The sequence below is a fragment of the Globicephala melas genome, chromosome 13, assembly GCF_963455315.2.
Source record: "Globicephala melas chromosome 13, mGloMel1.2, whole genome shotgun sequence".
NCBI lineage: Eukaryota > Metazoa > Chordata > Mammalia > Artiodactyla > Delphinidae > Globicephala > Globicephala melas.
The window spans coordinates 56934369-56950304 of record NC_083326.1 but is presented as its reverse complement, the minus strand read 5'-3'; the positions used below and the strand labels follow the sequence as shown (position 1 = coordinate 56950304).

Here is a 15936-nt window from a genome sequence, read left to right as displayed (position 1 = left end):
AAGCTGACTACCATTTCTTTTGGTAGTCATTTAATAAATACATCCCTGAGGAGAGGCATAATGAAATACAATTTATGTTTCTTGAAAAGATAAAGGACTCCTCTCGCCATTATCCCAGTACACGTAGTAAATGTCCTTACGCCAGCTTTTAGGGTTTGGAGTTCCTGGGATTCCAGACCTTCCTAAGCTGAAGCAAAACACAATTAACAAGGTAAGTTTAATATAAAGAAAGGGCACAGTTTAAGCCAAAGCTAAGCATAAGCATTTTGTTTCACTTTCCGTTTGTGATTGCAGATGATGGTGTTACTTCCAGTAACAAATGACTGACAGTTATAGGTAGTCCAGAGTGAATCTATCAGAAGAGAAGGGAACATTGGAAAATAGTCATCTGTAGTGAGTCGGAAAGGAAAATGTGCAATTTCAAGTGGCAAGGGTCATCCAAGAAAGCAGGGAATGAGTATCTTAGGGAAAAAAAACAAAACCCAAAACAATGTAAATATGAAAATCTCATTTTAAAAAATGTTTTGGCATTTGGGTATAAGATTGGAGGTGTACACTATAGAATTATTAAAGTAATGAGTTAAAGTAAGGACTGTATTTAGATGCTTATGATTTTCATTGTGTGCCATTTAAAAGTCAGTTTATTGCTTGCTTATATCGGCCTGTGGGTAGGGAGGAAGATTATTAAAAAAAAATGTTTTGAAATTGAATTTACCAATTGAGGCTGTCGATACTGTTTACTCATAGGTAAACGTATGCCCTTTCAGATATGTGGAATTAAATATTGACTCTAGTGAGATTCCAGAATTTAAAAGCCTTACATTTTTAAGGTTTCTTACTTTACTCTCTCTCAACATCAAGGGAAGTTTTATTTTATTACAATTAGTCAAAAAAACAGCAATGATTTTTATTCCTTGTATTATGCATATAGTGCTGGGGGAAATGATATACCTGGGAAATATTTGACAAGGGCATAGGATTTTATTTGAGGTTTGAGGTTCTGTGATTTATGTGATGTGTGACAGGTAAGGTTTTATACGGTGTATTCATAGGTAGAAAATAATGGTAGATTATTTTACTGTTTAAGTAGTTGATAGGCGGTTCCTGGGCTACGTCCATTTTGCATTTTTATTCAGCGTTTGTAGAGCTGGCTCCCTGCCTTCGGGACGACGTATAGAATTAAAGACAAAAGCCAGGTACTGAATGGTTTCATAGTGAAAGTCAAAACTGGGATTATTCCTTTACTGATTTTGCTCTTCTATTTCATATATAGTGAATCCTGGGGCTAATGTCATGTTTAGAAAGGTTTTTATTTTAACACGTATTTAACCACATTTTCAAGTTTAGAGTGCACTGATGTGAGATGTATAATACCACAACGACTTTCGTGTAAAAAGTCCTTAGGTTTAAAAAGTAGTAAGGAAATTGGGAGAAGATGGTGAAAGAGGCAACAGGTTTGTCAGCTTAACCAGAAAGAAGATCTCAAGTTTCCGGCCTTTCACTGCCCCCTGCACCACCCCCAGCCCATCCCCTACCCCCACCTCACTTAGTCATCACTGATTTCTAGTCCGAACCCCTTGTTTTATGGAAGGGGAAGTGGGAGAGTAAAAAAAATTTAGTCACCCAAGACCATACATGGCAACTTATTTGCTGCTGATTATTTTCTTGTATTGTATCTATAAAGATTATACATAGATTTTAAAGTAATTTTTAAATTTTGAGATATGATTTTGGTTTTCTGCTTCTGTGACACTTTTGACATCTAATTACTAAGTTATAGCCATTATCTGCTGAAACACAGATAATAACAACAGAGAACCCTAAGTAGGTTATTCATAGAAGATAGAAAATATTGAAGGTATTCAAATTTCTTCAATAATATGATTTATATGCTAGAACTGTCCTGTCTAGGAAAAACTAAGCATCTTCTTAAAATATGCTTTTTCTAATAGTCATTTATGTTTTACTTTGTAAATTCATGACCTAGTGGCTTTTAGGTTACTCTTTTATAGAGATTCTCTAAACCACCTGAACATTTTCTTTTTTGTGTTTCTGGAAGACCTTTACAACTACTGATAAAAGCATTAGACTGTGAACAGAACAATAGTGTCTATTACCTTGAGAGATTTGATTTTGAAAGTTGTAACTGAGTTCCGTTTTCTATTTCTAAAGAGTAGAAATACCTACTCTTTACCCACCCACTTAAGAGAGATCTTACAGTGGTTAAAAACTACAAGGAAGAGTTATTACACTTTTAAATGCATAGTTATATAATAAATGGGGTTGATTTTATTTAGTCATTCATTAAATTATTATTGAAATACCCACTATGTTCTAGTTTTCAGATATAAACAAACGTGATTTCCTCCCTTGAGTATATGGGGAGGAGGTTGAGAGATGGCTGGGTAATAATAAAATTTGATGCGTTATGGGAAGGAAACAATGAGGCACAATTAGGATAACTGTGCAACGAGGGAAAGCCTCTCTCAGCCAACACTTGAGGAATGAGGAGTCAGGCGCTTGAAGAGCAGAGGAAAAAATGTTCTCAGCAAACAGAACAGCGTGTCCAGAAAACCCTGAAGCAGAACAAAGCCCTGATGTGGTTTACACACCGGAGGAGACCACGTGGCTGGATCTCAGGTGGATGGCCGGATGGGCATGCCGCTGGGTGTCGGTAGGGTGTTGAGGCCTCAGCTTAGCCATGAAGGCCATGGGAATTAAGAGTTTTGATGTTAACTTCAAGCACATTGGGAAGTTATTAAAGGATTTTCTGTGGTGAGTGACGTGGCTGGATTTATGTTTTATGAAGGTCAACAGAATAGAGGTGGATAGGAATCGAGGCAGTGAAAAGGGAGTTATTGAAGGATGCAGAACTTTCTGTTGTATATTAATAAGGAAGACAAGGGAAAGGAAAATGTCAGGGGTGAGTTCTGCAATTCTGGCTGGAAGGAATGGCATTGCCACTTATTGAGGTGGGGAAATTGAGGAGGGGAGAGAAATCAGCAGGTGCCTGTGAGGTGTCAGTGAGGAGCGTCCAGTGCACAGCTGGACACTAGTCTGAAAGCTCAGGACAGAGGTTTGGACCAGAGATGTGAATATGCGAGCCGTTGCCATGTGGGAAGTATTTAAAGCTCTGGGAAAAAAAAATATAGAGAAGAGAAGAGGGCCTAGGAGTGAGTTTTCTGGGACATTCCCACATTTAGAGGTGGGACAAGGAGTAACCTGTAACAGTGAATGCAGAGGAGTCGCCAGAGAGATAGGAGGAAAGCAGGAGAGTGTGGGGTGTTCTGAATCATGTTGACAAGTAAAGTCTCATCACCTGAGTTGGGGCTGCTATGAGGTCAGGTGAGACAAGGACAGGCAAGAGTGGATTATCCTCTGTAGTGGCCACAAGAGCAGCCCCGATGGAATCAGGCTGGAGTGGTGGCAGAGAAAGAAGAAACGAGGAAGTGAGACAGGGTCGACAAGACTTTTGAGAAGTTATGGGTAGAGAGCAGGGAAATATGGTGGTAGCTGCCAGAGGATGTGAGATCAAGAGAAGGCTACTTTGTTTTAGTAAGATGGGAGCCACTCAAGTCTGGGTTTGGGTAGAATTTTAATCTGTAGAATGTGTATTAGATTCGGTGTTGGCTGGTTTACTGAGGTGCAAACAAGACAGAAGGATTCTGCCTTGTGTGACCATCCAGAGCAGGTGGGCTGCCCTCCATGAGGTCATCCCGGGACCCCGGCTGAGGGGGGCGGCTCTGGCATCTTCCTCAACTTGGGGCTTCCATGATCAGGTCTGTAGTAATGACATCAGTCAGTATTTTCCAGACAATGGGAAAGGGAAATCTAGGGCAAGTGGCTTTCTTTTTATGAAGATGACCTAAATATTGAATACATTTTCTCCATTGTATCATGGGTCCAGACTTAATCACACGGCCCCAACTCACTGTGGTCTCCACCTGGGTGGAGGCGTGCCAGCTGAAACGGAAAATTTGATTACTAAAAGAAAGATGGAAAAAGTAGATTCTGGAGAGAGTCTATTTCAGCCACAGACTCTGGGCTCCTTGAAGGTAGGTAGGGTGTAGGGAGTTACAACATATTTATCTCTGCCTCTAAACCAGGAGCAGTGCTTGACTTATATTTGGTACTCAGTAAGGGTTGGGTGAGTTGAACTGATTATTAAAATTAATCCTCCCCCTCCTAAATGGTAAAATTCAACCATAGGCTCTGAATTACACAGTCACCACCTCTGCCTCCCCCTCCACTGTTTTTTCTGTAGACTTGACACTTTGCGGTATAAGCATAAAAATGCGAATATCATATTTGCCTTCAAGATTTGCTTGAAAATGTAAAATGTAAGAAGGAAAGAGAAAATGTTTTAGTTTTATGTAGATCCCTATCTGGCTTTGCATTTGGACTTGATATTTACATTTACATTGGGTAACTGAGCACATGCCAGGTTGACAGGTCTTTTATTCAACAGACAGAATAGCTGGTGATTGTAAAAAGTAACCTTAAACAGAAAGCACAGATACCACATTTAGTTTATAAGATAGATTGGTATTTGTAATGTTTCCCTCTTCAAATTATTAAGCATCTTCCAATGTGTATTGTGAAAATAGGAACTAACTGGTAGTTTTACTACGGAGTTTTATTTTTCATAAAAATTCTACTCATACTAACGGGTGTATCATTTGCTTAAAGTATTACACTAGCCCTTTGCTCATGGTATTTTTACCATAAAATTAGAATTAGGAAGGGAAATTATGTGATTATCTGAGATATTCATTTTTGAGATATTTACCACATAGCTAAGATGAGAAATTACTTAAAATGACATGGTGACCACTGGTATAGCAGCTCTCTTGCTGCTTAGAGCAAAAAATGGCTTTAATTATAGCGGTATGTCTATTAGTAGTAGGAAGAGGTAACAGCAAGAAATAGGTTCTTGGGTTTCCCTGGTGGCGCAGTGGTTGGGAGTCCGCCTGCCAATGCAGGGGACAGGGGTTCGTGCCCCGGTCCGGGAAGATCCCACGTGCCGTGGAGCGGCTGGGCCCGTGAGCCGTGGCCGCTGAGCCTGCGCGTCCGGAGCCTGTGCTCCACAACGGGAGAGGCCACAACAGTGAGAGGCCCGCATATCGCAAAAAAAAAAAAAAAAAAAAAAGAGGTTCTTTAGATGTGATGATGTTCACATGAGATCACATCTCATTTGGCAGATGTGGAAACTGAGGCACAAAATACTTATGTCTTGACGAGTAAGTTATAAGGAGATGGCAGTTATATTTTACGGCATCCTTTTTAGGATGTGAGAGCAGATTATTCTATGTCAGGATCTGTTGTTTGAGTTCCTGATGGGATATGAGAAGGACAAACTTCTTCAACACTCACGGGAAATAGGAGGGAACCAGGAAGAAGCCTTTGAGAGTGAACTTGTGATGAGCGGGAGAGGTGATGCTACCCGACTTCCCTCCGCCGTGGCCAGGGGTGGTCCAGTGCGGGACAGGTTCCTCAACACCGAAGAAGCCGCTGATGTACTGTGGTTACTCGTTCAAAAGGGAATAACAGGGACTTCCCTGGTGGCGCCGTGGTTAAGAATCCACCTGCCAGTGCAGGGGACACGGGTTCAAGCCCTGGTCCGGGAAGATCCCACGTGCCGCAGAGCAACTAAGCCCGTGCGCCACAACTACTGAGCCTGTGCTCTAGAGCCTGCGAGCCACAGTTACTGAAGCCCACACGCCTAGAGCCCATGCTCCGCAACAAGAGAAGCCACCGCAATGAGAAGCCTGCGCACCGCGACGAAGGATAGCCCCCGCTCGCTGCAAGTAGAGAAAGCCGCGTGCAGCAACAAACACCCAATGCAGCCAAAAATAAATAAATAAATAAATTTATTTAAGAAGAAAAGGGAATAACATTTACGGGAAAATCACAGAGGGGGAGGGTGTTTATTCGCAGAAGAATGGATGGATTCACGGGTGTGGAAGGGCAGAGCAGGGCCCCTGGGAAGGGGAAGGGGAATGAGAAAGAGCATCCGCTTCCATTACTAGATCATCGTTGCCAGAGATTGAAATGTATCTCCAGCTGATTCAGAAAATTCATTTTTCTGAAATTAAACGTATCTAAGTTAGGTAATTATTATGACGGTAATGTCATTTCACGGTCATCTGTGGCAAAAATCTAATAGGGATAAAGCCTGTGATCGTTCCAAATTAGCATTTACTACTAAATGTTCCTTTTGAGACGTCGACGGGCACCCGTCCTTGTGGTGAATTGGACAAGGCTGTTAGGTATGTGTGGTGGGATCGTGTTTTGGTTCTTAGCGTTTCTCCATCTTTCCTGTGCTGGTTTCCTTCAGCCGTTCACTGTAACCTCCCGCCTTTCTTGCCTGCCTGGGGGAGGTCACGGCACCAAGTGATGGGCCCTTCCCGTTTTCTGCTTGCAGAACAATCGACCATGACAACCGAATCGGGATCAGACTTGGAATCGAAGCCGGAGCCGGAGGCCGAGCCCCAGGAGGGTCACGCGGGGGCACAGCTGGGGGCGCAGCCAGGAGCTGAGCCAGGCAGTGAAGAGCAGCCCCAGGCACTGGAGCAGTTGGAGGAGGCGGCAGCGCACAGCACGCCCGTGAGGAAGGAGGTGAGCCTGGACTACCCCGCACTTGCGAGCATCCCCCCCGCCAAAACCCATGAAAGAATGTTTGCTGAGCTTTTCCAGGCTCTGCTCTGACCTTGGCCTCTTAGCACTAGAGGGAACCACCAGGGGTCATCTGCTTGGCCCCTTCTGGTCCTGGGCAGATGGAAAGTTAGGCTATTTTAAGGCTTTCAGTGAATGACATTCCACAGCCTTGCTTGGTGACGCCTTCCTTTGATGAAAGCATTTGAACTCACACTGAAATCTGGACTGCAGGTCAGTGGTTTTTGTCTGGGTTTACGGGGAGGCTAGACACTGCTCTGGCGGCTCTAATTATGTGCCCGGTTGTTTATTTAAGCCTTGGGTTCAGAGCTCTTGTGATTTTTCCCTGGGGCCACTCTGACCCCAAAGTTGCCAGCTACTTACAGTGGGTGTTTGTGCCTCTTTCCATCTCCCGTGGACATGTCTATTTTCAACTCTGTTACCTAAACATGTTTAAGTTGTCATGGATATGTGATTATTCCTTTTAAAAGCTTTCCTACAAAATATAAAGCACGATTTATACCTGGGCCTTGAATGAATCCGTGTTTAAATTTCTTTGGCTTGAAACTTCAAACCAGGAATCAGCATGTTTTAGGGTCCCGACTCATGGGTTAAGGAAATCTGGGAGTCCCTACACATGGTTGACCTCTTACAGGTTGGAAGTATTTGTGTCAAGCCAGAAATTCTAGAAGATGTTAAGAGACATGAAGGAAGTGGCATGTCTTTGGAAAACACAACACATTGGTATAGCCTTAAACTACTGTGTGTTTACAGCCTGATTATTTTATTTCTTTTCCCATGGTATTTAAGTTCCGCTTTTAAATGGTATAAAGAGTAATGTTTATTTTCATGCTCTGTAAATAGATGCTCTGTCTGATCTCAGACATTTTGTGCAGGGAGCTGGGGGTTATCCTTCAACCTGTCAAAGGAACAGGTGCTGTCATCATGGTTTTCCTTTATCTTTTCTTTTTGTGGAGACGTGATGGTGGTAGTGTTTTGTTTGTTAATTTTCAGATCTTCAGAAATTTAAAAGTTACTAGACTGGATTTTTCTCTCTTCTTTCCTAACTCTGAAATGAAATAAACGTGAAAGTGGGGGAAATCGGAGAGAAGGAAGAGTTTCCATACCCAGGCACGATTAGACATGTGTATTTAATAAATGGATTGACTTTCTGTAGTCAGACGTTTGAAACTAAAGAGGAGTGACTCGAAGCCACTGGAGGGAAAGGTGACTGGCGGCAGAGTCACGAGACTTTAGCCCTGCCTCCCCCCTGGTTATCTCAGTTGTCTCAGAACTCTTCCGAGTCCTCTGGACCTCAGCTTACTGATTTACAGAACGAAGAGATCAGAAAAGATAATTTTCTAAGATTCTTCCACTCTCAGATTCTCTCATTCACGCCGGGTGCCCAGTTATGTTCGAGGTAGAATGAAGTGTGCTTTGGTATCTCGTGATGATTAAAGTGTGGGCTTTGGCTGGATCTGAATTCCAGTTGACTAGTTTGGTGACCTTGAGAAAGCTGCAACTCTCAATATGGTCTTACTCTCCAGCCCATGAACTTTAGCCACCAGGGTGGTGGTATATTCATGAGAGAGGAAATTTCGTGCTTATGTAGGGGGCCCAAACTGAGTTTCAAAACATATCTTCCTTTGGACTTTCAGAGTGTATTTGCAGACCATGGAAGCATGGAAGCTGTGGTCTGGCCCTTGGGTTGAATGTGCGTTGACGGTCATTTAAGACATAGAAAAAGGGCAGAAAAAGAGTTGTTGGAGGGGAGTGCACAGGGAGACTGCCAAGGGGACTGACTGAGGGGAGGACTTTATTGTTCATAGGATGTCCTCTGCAGTTCTGAGTCTAGCTTGGACTGGACTGTTGTGATTTGAAAGCAGATTAAAGCTTTTGGACAGGTTTGATCTGTTCTTATACTAGCTCATTACAGTGAAGGGGGAAGCAGACTTAAGGGATTACTTTGTAGTGAATTTCAGTGCTGCTGGCTTCATTGAATTGAGTTAGAGCTAAATCAAATATTTTAACAGTTGTAAAATTACTGAGAAGATTAATACTTGAATCTATGTACGCCTTACAATTTATAAGATACCTGGTGTGTTTATGGGACAGTTATGGGTCATGGAATAAAGGAGGATCCAGTGAATGAAAGAAGCAGAATACATTAGGTGAAATCTTAGATGCTTTATTTGTTTTTAAGGCTTATACTACCCAGTGCCTTTTTTTTCCCCCAATTGAAGTATAAATGCTGTGTTAGTTTCAGGTGTACAGCAAAGTGATTCACTTATACATATATATACATATTCCTTTTCCGACTCTTTTCCATTATAGGTTGCTATAGATAATATAGTTCCCTGTGCCGTGCAGTAGGTCCTTGTTTACCTGTTTTATGTATAGTAGTGTATCTTCGTTAATCCCAAACTCCTAATCTGTCCTTCTACCACCCTTTCCCCTCCAGTAACCATAAGTCCTCTCACTGTGTCTGTGGAAGCCGATGCCTTTTAGAAAGTCAGGAGCCCACTTTTGTACCCGCCTTTGCTTAGTGGAACCTTGGTGGCATTTGCTAAGAGCTTAGCACTGCTAATGTAAATCCTTGAGTCAAACTGAAATAAGGCCCTATGGGTACTTTTAAACTGCAGGAGTTACTTAAGTGTAACTGTTAGCGTTCTAAGTATTTGTATATGTATATCCATTCCTAATATCCTAATTCAGACATCCCTCATCCTTTAGGAAATAGGAAAGCCTGTTTCTAAAGTGTGCTGTTATTGCCTGAGCAATGCAATATTTATTTCCTGTCTTGCAGTGAAAACTGTCCATTGTTCGCTCTTCGCAGGTCACTGACAAGGACCAGGAGTTTGGCGCCGGACCTGCCAAACAGCCCGAATATCAGCAATTTGAAGACGATAAACTTTCCCAGAAATCATCTAGCAGCAAACTATCTCGATCTCCATTAAAGATTGTCAAAAAGCCTAAAAGCATGCAGTGCAAAGTGATACTTCTGGATGGATCAGAATATACCTGCGATGTAGAGGTAAATGTATATTTTAAAACTTTTTTTTGTCCCAGATATTGAGAGCTGGGAAATATTGCTGTAAAGCATACAAGATGCCTCTTTGTTTTTCCAGAACTCTGGAAAATTACTCAGACCCAGTTTCTAAACACAAAATTATTTCCGAAGTCTCTCACAGAGGATCAAATTACTGAAAATACTTATAAAGTCCCCAAAATGTTACAATCGAGAGAAAAATGTGGTGTTTAAAAAAAAAAAAAAGAAGAAGAAGAAGAAGAAGAAGAAATCTCTAATACTTTCCATGGTAGGAAAGACATTTTGGAGGCCTTAGAAATCAAGTGTTCTTTAATATCCTGACTATGAGCTAACATTTAAATGAATTTTACCTTTTCTGTTTGCGTAACTTACGGCCAAGTTGTTAATTGGTAGAAACTTGGAGATTTCTGTATACAGGAGCGGTAGGATGATTTGAACTGTGAATGTCCTTTTCTTGCTTGGAGAATGGGTAGTTTTTAAAATGCACGTGGTGGTGGGCATTGCAGCTCGAGTGTAGAGGGGTGTGCTCCTCTGTGTTTCTTTGTAAAGAAAACAAAAATTCTTCTGAGAGAAGGGGCAGGTGAGTGACTCTTGTCAGAGATGTTTGGCCAGACCAAGTTAACAAGTGAGAGCGACACAGGCTGTTGAGAGTGGCGGCAGTGGATGGTTGCTGAGCTCCCAGGTATCACGGGGACACAGGCCAGGTGTGAACTCTGGCCGGAGAACCAGGTCTGCCCTGTCCACCACCTACCGCGTCTTTTTCCCCCAGCTGGGAGGGAGCATCTTGCTCTTTCTGCAAGTTGATTCCATTTCAGATTGAATATTTTCATTCAGAGAGCTACTCTCCCGCCTCCATCCCCTTGCCCTTGGTCCTACATGGGCATCGCACATCCCTCTGTGCCAGCCCCGCCCACCACATGCCTCCAATGGTCCCCTCTTCTGCCCGGGGTGCTGAGAGTCTGCTGGCTCCGCAGCCAGCGTACATCTGTGTGTGGTCATGCATTTCCTTTTCTCTTTTCTCAAGACACAGCCAGCAGTAAGCCCACCTGATCCCACATGGTCCACGTTCATTTGTCTCCTCTTTCTCTGCCTGCAGCCCCCGTTTCATTCCTTATAGTTTGCATAATGCACTCGTGCACCAGTGCTTTTCTTGGAACAGAAGATTCAAATCCATTTCACGTTGATAACGTCATTTAGGGTGGGGGTGGGTTATCAAATTATTACAGATTGCAGGGACGTAGAAAAAAAGTTTTAGATAAACTCTTAGACAAAAAGAGATTCCGTCTACCATATATTAATTTAGAGAATTTTTGTTATCCTATAACCTGACAAATATTAGTGGGTTACTACAGGGAATAAAATATGCGTTCTAAGGTTTGCAGTGCACAGGTCCATTTCTTGCATTTCGCTGGCTCTGATTTTGGCTAATTTCTTAGCCCAAGGTGTTCGATTATTGATTTAGATGTTTATTCTGGAAATGAGAAGATCCAATAATCTACTTTTACCTGGGTTTTACTATGAAGCTTAAAGCACTTCTGTAACCTTTAGCGAGGTTGCATTTTTCCAGTGTGGATCTCCCTTCCGGAAAAATTCATCGAAGTCAAGAGGAGCTTTTTTCCTTAACTTGGAGGCAAGTCTTTCTACCGATTGTATTTATGTAATGGGATAAATAGGGTTCCCTGGCAGTCCTCTGGTCACGACTACCAGAGTTTTCTAAAGAACAGTCTAGAAGAAAGTTGATAGTGTTTCCTGTAGGGAGAATAAATGCCTCAGGGCTGACCCCAGTGCACGTCATGCTGATCCTTTTGCTAAATTTATTTTATATCCCGTGCTGCAGAGTCATTCCAGCTAATCTGTGTTTTTCAGTACAGCATTTTTGGTTTGTAATTAACTCTGGGTACCATTCAGTGTTACTTTTAACGTCACTGTGAAGACTGTGAGTGGCATGGCAATGTTGGTCAGCTATTTTCTTTTATAATAAGGTATTTTTATGAATTGGACAGATTCTTAAGAGTAACTTTTTTTCTGGGACACACAAATCCTTGTCAGCAGAATATTCTCAGTGTCACAGCAGAAGAAGGTGTGGCCGCTACTGACATCCTGACAGCCATGGAGAAGATGGAGAAACATGGAGATGCTAAAGTGAAATGGGTTTGTCTGTCACCTACTAGCTGGATAAGAAAAATGGGTCGTGAATCGGTGACGTGGTTCTCAAGGTGGCAATGAGATGCTAGTTGAAAAAGCAGATTCAAAATGCTGGACTTCCCTGGTGGCGCAGTGGTTAAGAATCCGCCTGCCAATGCAGGGGACACGGGTTCAATCCCTGGGCCGGGAAGATCCCACATGCCGTGGAGCAACTAAGCCCGTGCGCCACAACTACTGAGCCTGCGCTCTAGAGCCCACGAGCCACAACTGTTGAGCCCGCGTGCCGCAACTACTGAAGCCCGTGCGCCTAGGGCCCGTGCTCCACAACCAGAGAAGCCACTGCAATGAGAAGCCCGCACACCGCAACGAAGAGTAGCCCCTGCTTGCTGCAACTAGAGAAAACCCGCACGCAGCAACGAAGACCCAACGCACCAAAAAAAAACCCAAAACAAAACAAAAACAAAATGCCTCTGGTTTTAGATACAAACTATGAAAAGTAAAGCTTTGCTGGCGAGGTACACGGGGTCTAGCAGGTAAACAGAGGTTGAAAAACATTGTCCTAGAGAAGGTGTCCTTCAGCCTTTACTCTCCTCAAAACTGAGCTGTTAACTGAATCTTGGGTGAAGGCACAGCACACACGCAAAAACAGCTCGACAACTTTTTTAAGTGATAAGGGCTTTAGAAGCAAGGAACAGCCCATGTGTCAGAACCCAGGTTTCTTAAATGGATGGTGTGGACACTGAAGCAAAGTAGCAAGATAACATTTAGCAGGAGGGGAGGTAAAACTTCTCTCTGTTTTTAAAGATCAAGTGCAAAACAGAAATAGGTTTGGAGGAAGGGCCAGGCAGACTTAGTAACAGTTCGGGTGAAACTCAACTTTGGGTTTCAGGTGATTACAAACCCAGCAGGAACCAGCAGTGCAGTGTGGCTGTCAGGAATGTTCTGGAAATCACAGGCTGCTTCCAGGGAGTGTAGTGTCTAGTTTGTGGAAGGCAGTGAGTAGTCCCCGTTCCACTGCTGGGAGGTCCCATTTGTGTAATTCACACGTGGTACACATGCTCCAGAGCCGCCAGACTGGGGAGTGATTTCCAGGAACTTCTTGAATCTTCTGAACCTCATTTTCCTCACCAGGAAAATAGGGGTGAAATAAGGCATTGTTGGGAAGATGAAAGCAGATAACTGATGTACACTCTCTGGCATGTAGCAGATTCTTGATAAATGGTACCAGTTTAACAACGATAATAGTAGTGAACTCCGACTTAAGCTTATTCAGCAGAGAATTACAGGATGGTGAGTAGTTTGAAACCTTCCCATGCGAAATGATTCGAGAAAGAATGTGTTGAAGATGGAAAAAAGGTTAGGAGGAGACAGGATAGCTACTTCCAGTTACTTGGAAGGGTTGTCATTGAACGTCATAACATTTTTTAACGTATAGGAAGTAAAACTTAGGAAGAAGTTACAGGAAGTCAGATTTTAAATAAGCAGAAAAAGAATGTTTTAAAGTGGTCATTGTCAACCTCGTGATGATGTGTGCTCTGCTGTTGGGATTCCAGCAGAAAGCACAGGTGCATCTCTGGTAACCAGCAGCTCCTGGGTGTAATCTCAGACCCAGTGGCTTCTCATACCCCTTCCTGCTCTAAGATCCCGGAGAGAAGAGGCACCAAGCTCTGAACGAAGAAGCAGGATGGCCTCCAAGACCCCTGCCCCCAACACGTGCGGTTGTGAATTACGAACAGGATGCAGGAGACAATAACAGGCATAACGTTTGTTGCATTGAATAAGGCATCAAAAAAGGCATTTTATTTTAATGAACTCTCTATGCCTAGCTGTTATTCCCCTGTGGCTTATTTTATGCCTTCATTATAGTTCTCTTTTCTTTTGAAAGCACAAGGTAGCATTTCCCCTTGCCCAGCAGTGCTACAGCGGTAGAAAGCCAGGACCCTGAAAAGCAAGACACAAGAAGCAGTTGCTTTCTGAGAGCAGTGACTGGACACTGATTAAGTCTGCAATTCCCGCCCCCGGTGTTCTGATGGGAGGACCTTACCGATTGTCCTGGAGTTTTCGAATTTCCCTCTAGCAATAGGCTTAGATCATTGCGGCATTCGGTGTTTTTCCATTTGAGAGATGTTTTTCCTCAGTAATTTTTTTTCAAACTCTTAGTCTTGATTATCTAAAATATAAAAAGATCTTGCAGGACTTTCCTGGTGGCACAGTGGTTAAGAATCCGCCTGCCAATGCAGGGGACACGGGTTCAAGCCCTGGTCCGGGAAGATCCCACATGCCTCAGAGCAACTAAGCCCGTGTGCCACAACTACTGAGCCTGCGCCCTAGATCCCACGAGCCACAACTACTGAAACCCGCGTGCCACAACTACTGAAGCCCTTGAGCCTAGAGCCCGTACACTGCAACAAGAGAAGCCACCGCAATGAGAGAAGCCCCCGCAATGAGAGAAGCCCGCACACCACAACAAAGAGTAGCCCCTACTCGCCTCAACTTAGAGAAAGCCCGCGCACGGCAATGAAGACCCAACGCAGCCAAAAATAAATAAAATTAATTAATTAATTAAAAAAAGAAAAAAGATCTAACTATGAGTAAAATACAAGAAAGGGTCTTAACAATAAGTAATTTGATATACACGTTTGGGCAACGTTTGCAGCTACCGGATTGTCACATACGCCAGCATAATCGCTAATACTGCTGTTCCCTTCTTGTCATTTTTACTGGACCATTAGAAAATGCAGGCTACTTCCTATGGCCAGTTTGTCATCATCGTTGCTGTTTATTTCTTGAACATGAATTTTAAAAGAGAAAATAAAAGTACCCCCTTCACAGCAGCAGTGGAAGCAGTGCTTACCATGTTTATTTCACGTTTATTTCAATCCCATTACTTCTGGGTTCCTGGACTCATCTGAGTCTGATTAGAGTATGATGAATTTCCTGATGACCATCCAGTTAGAAATGTTTCATTCATATCTAGTCTGATATGGTTTTAGGAAAATAAGTCAGGATTTGAAGTTCGAGTCCATATTTCCTAATATAGGTGTGCAGCTGCACATAGGAACATCTTAAGCCATTTTGGGGCGTAGTTTGGTTTGTTCTCCGTACGAAACCTCACCGGTGGAGGAGGCTTGAGCATAACTGCAAAAGAGACGGAAGGTGGACCGGGTGTTTCTAACAAGGTTCCACCCTGTTTCTCTGTGTGCGGGGACCTGGGCGCTCTCTCCTGAGCCCCGCACGTTGCCGTTGTAGTAGTGAGCGAGACTCAGTGCTTCTGAACCCCAGGCGACCCCACGTGGGCCTGGAGCTCCAGGGAAATGCCAGTGACTCAGCCACGCTGGAGAGACCCTTGCATCCAGATTGGGGCAAATCTGAAAGCTACTCAAGTGCAGCAGTAAAACCTTAAAAGCCTGTCCCACCCCCTCCCTCAGGTTTGGCTGTGTCCAGAGGCCTGCTGGTTGATGGGCTCCATGACTGAGTACCATTCAGATCCTGCCGGAATCGGAGAAACGGTGGCGTTCACTCCAAAAAGCACTTCTGGATGCCACCCAGAGATGCTCCCAAGGGGCCAGAGAGAAGGGAGTTTATGGCACTCCGTCCCCTAAATGTGCTTGTGTCACCTTTTGACTACTGGTCAGGGAGGGACTGTTTAAAAAATCTCTAAATGCTGTGCCTTGCCCGTGATGCAATTGGCGTTTCAAGTCATACTTCTGTTTCATGTATTCCACTAACTGGGATTTGGTTGGAAAAACAAAATCAGTGTCTGAGTTTTCCAGCTTCTCTAGGTTACATGATTAAAATGCCTTATGATCCCTTCAGAAGTTCTTGACTAGACAGCAAATAGAATTGCCATAATCCAGAAAGTTGACTAGAACACCTATTGCCTTTCATGGATTATAAGAAATAGTAATTGTAAAAAATTCAAAATAAGAATTTTTGTTGTTATTGCAAGTATTGTTCTTTCAACAACTACATAAGTCAGAGGTTTTGATTCTGTGTAATTGTATAAATTACGATTTAACCTCTCAGTGGGTCTGCGCTCAACTTTATGTCTTTACTACACCAGACCGTCTGCCACGTGCTGTAACCGA

At 43.2% G+C, this 15936-nt stretch overlaps 1 protein-coding gene across 24 annotated transcripts in view; it reads left to right on the top strand.

The window, feature by feature from the left end:
- EPB41L3 (erythrocyte membrane protein band 4.1 like 3) overlaps nt 1-15936 on the top strand; it is a 210225-nt gene that overhangs the window by 117881 nt on the left and 76408 nt on the right. For all 24 annotated transcript variants that reach the window (XM_060311045.1, XM_060311041.1, XM_060311044.1 and 21 more), the window contains 2 exons: nt 6425-6618; nt 9491-9688. In XM_060311045.1, coding sequence (XP_060167028.1) covers nt 6436-6618; nt 9491-9688 — 381 coding nt within the window. In that variant the 5' untranslated portion in view covers nt 6425-6435. Of the gene's footprint in view, nt 1-6424; nt 6619-9490; nt 9689-15936 lie in introns of those variants that run through there.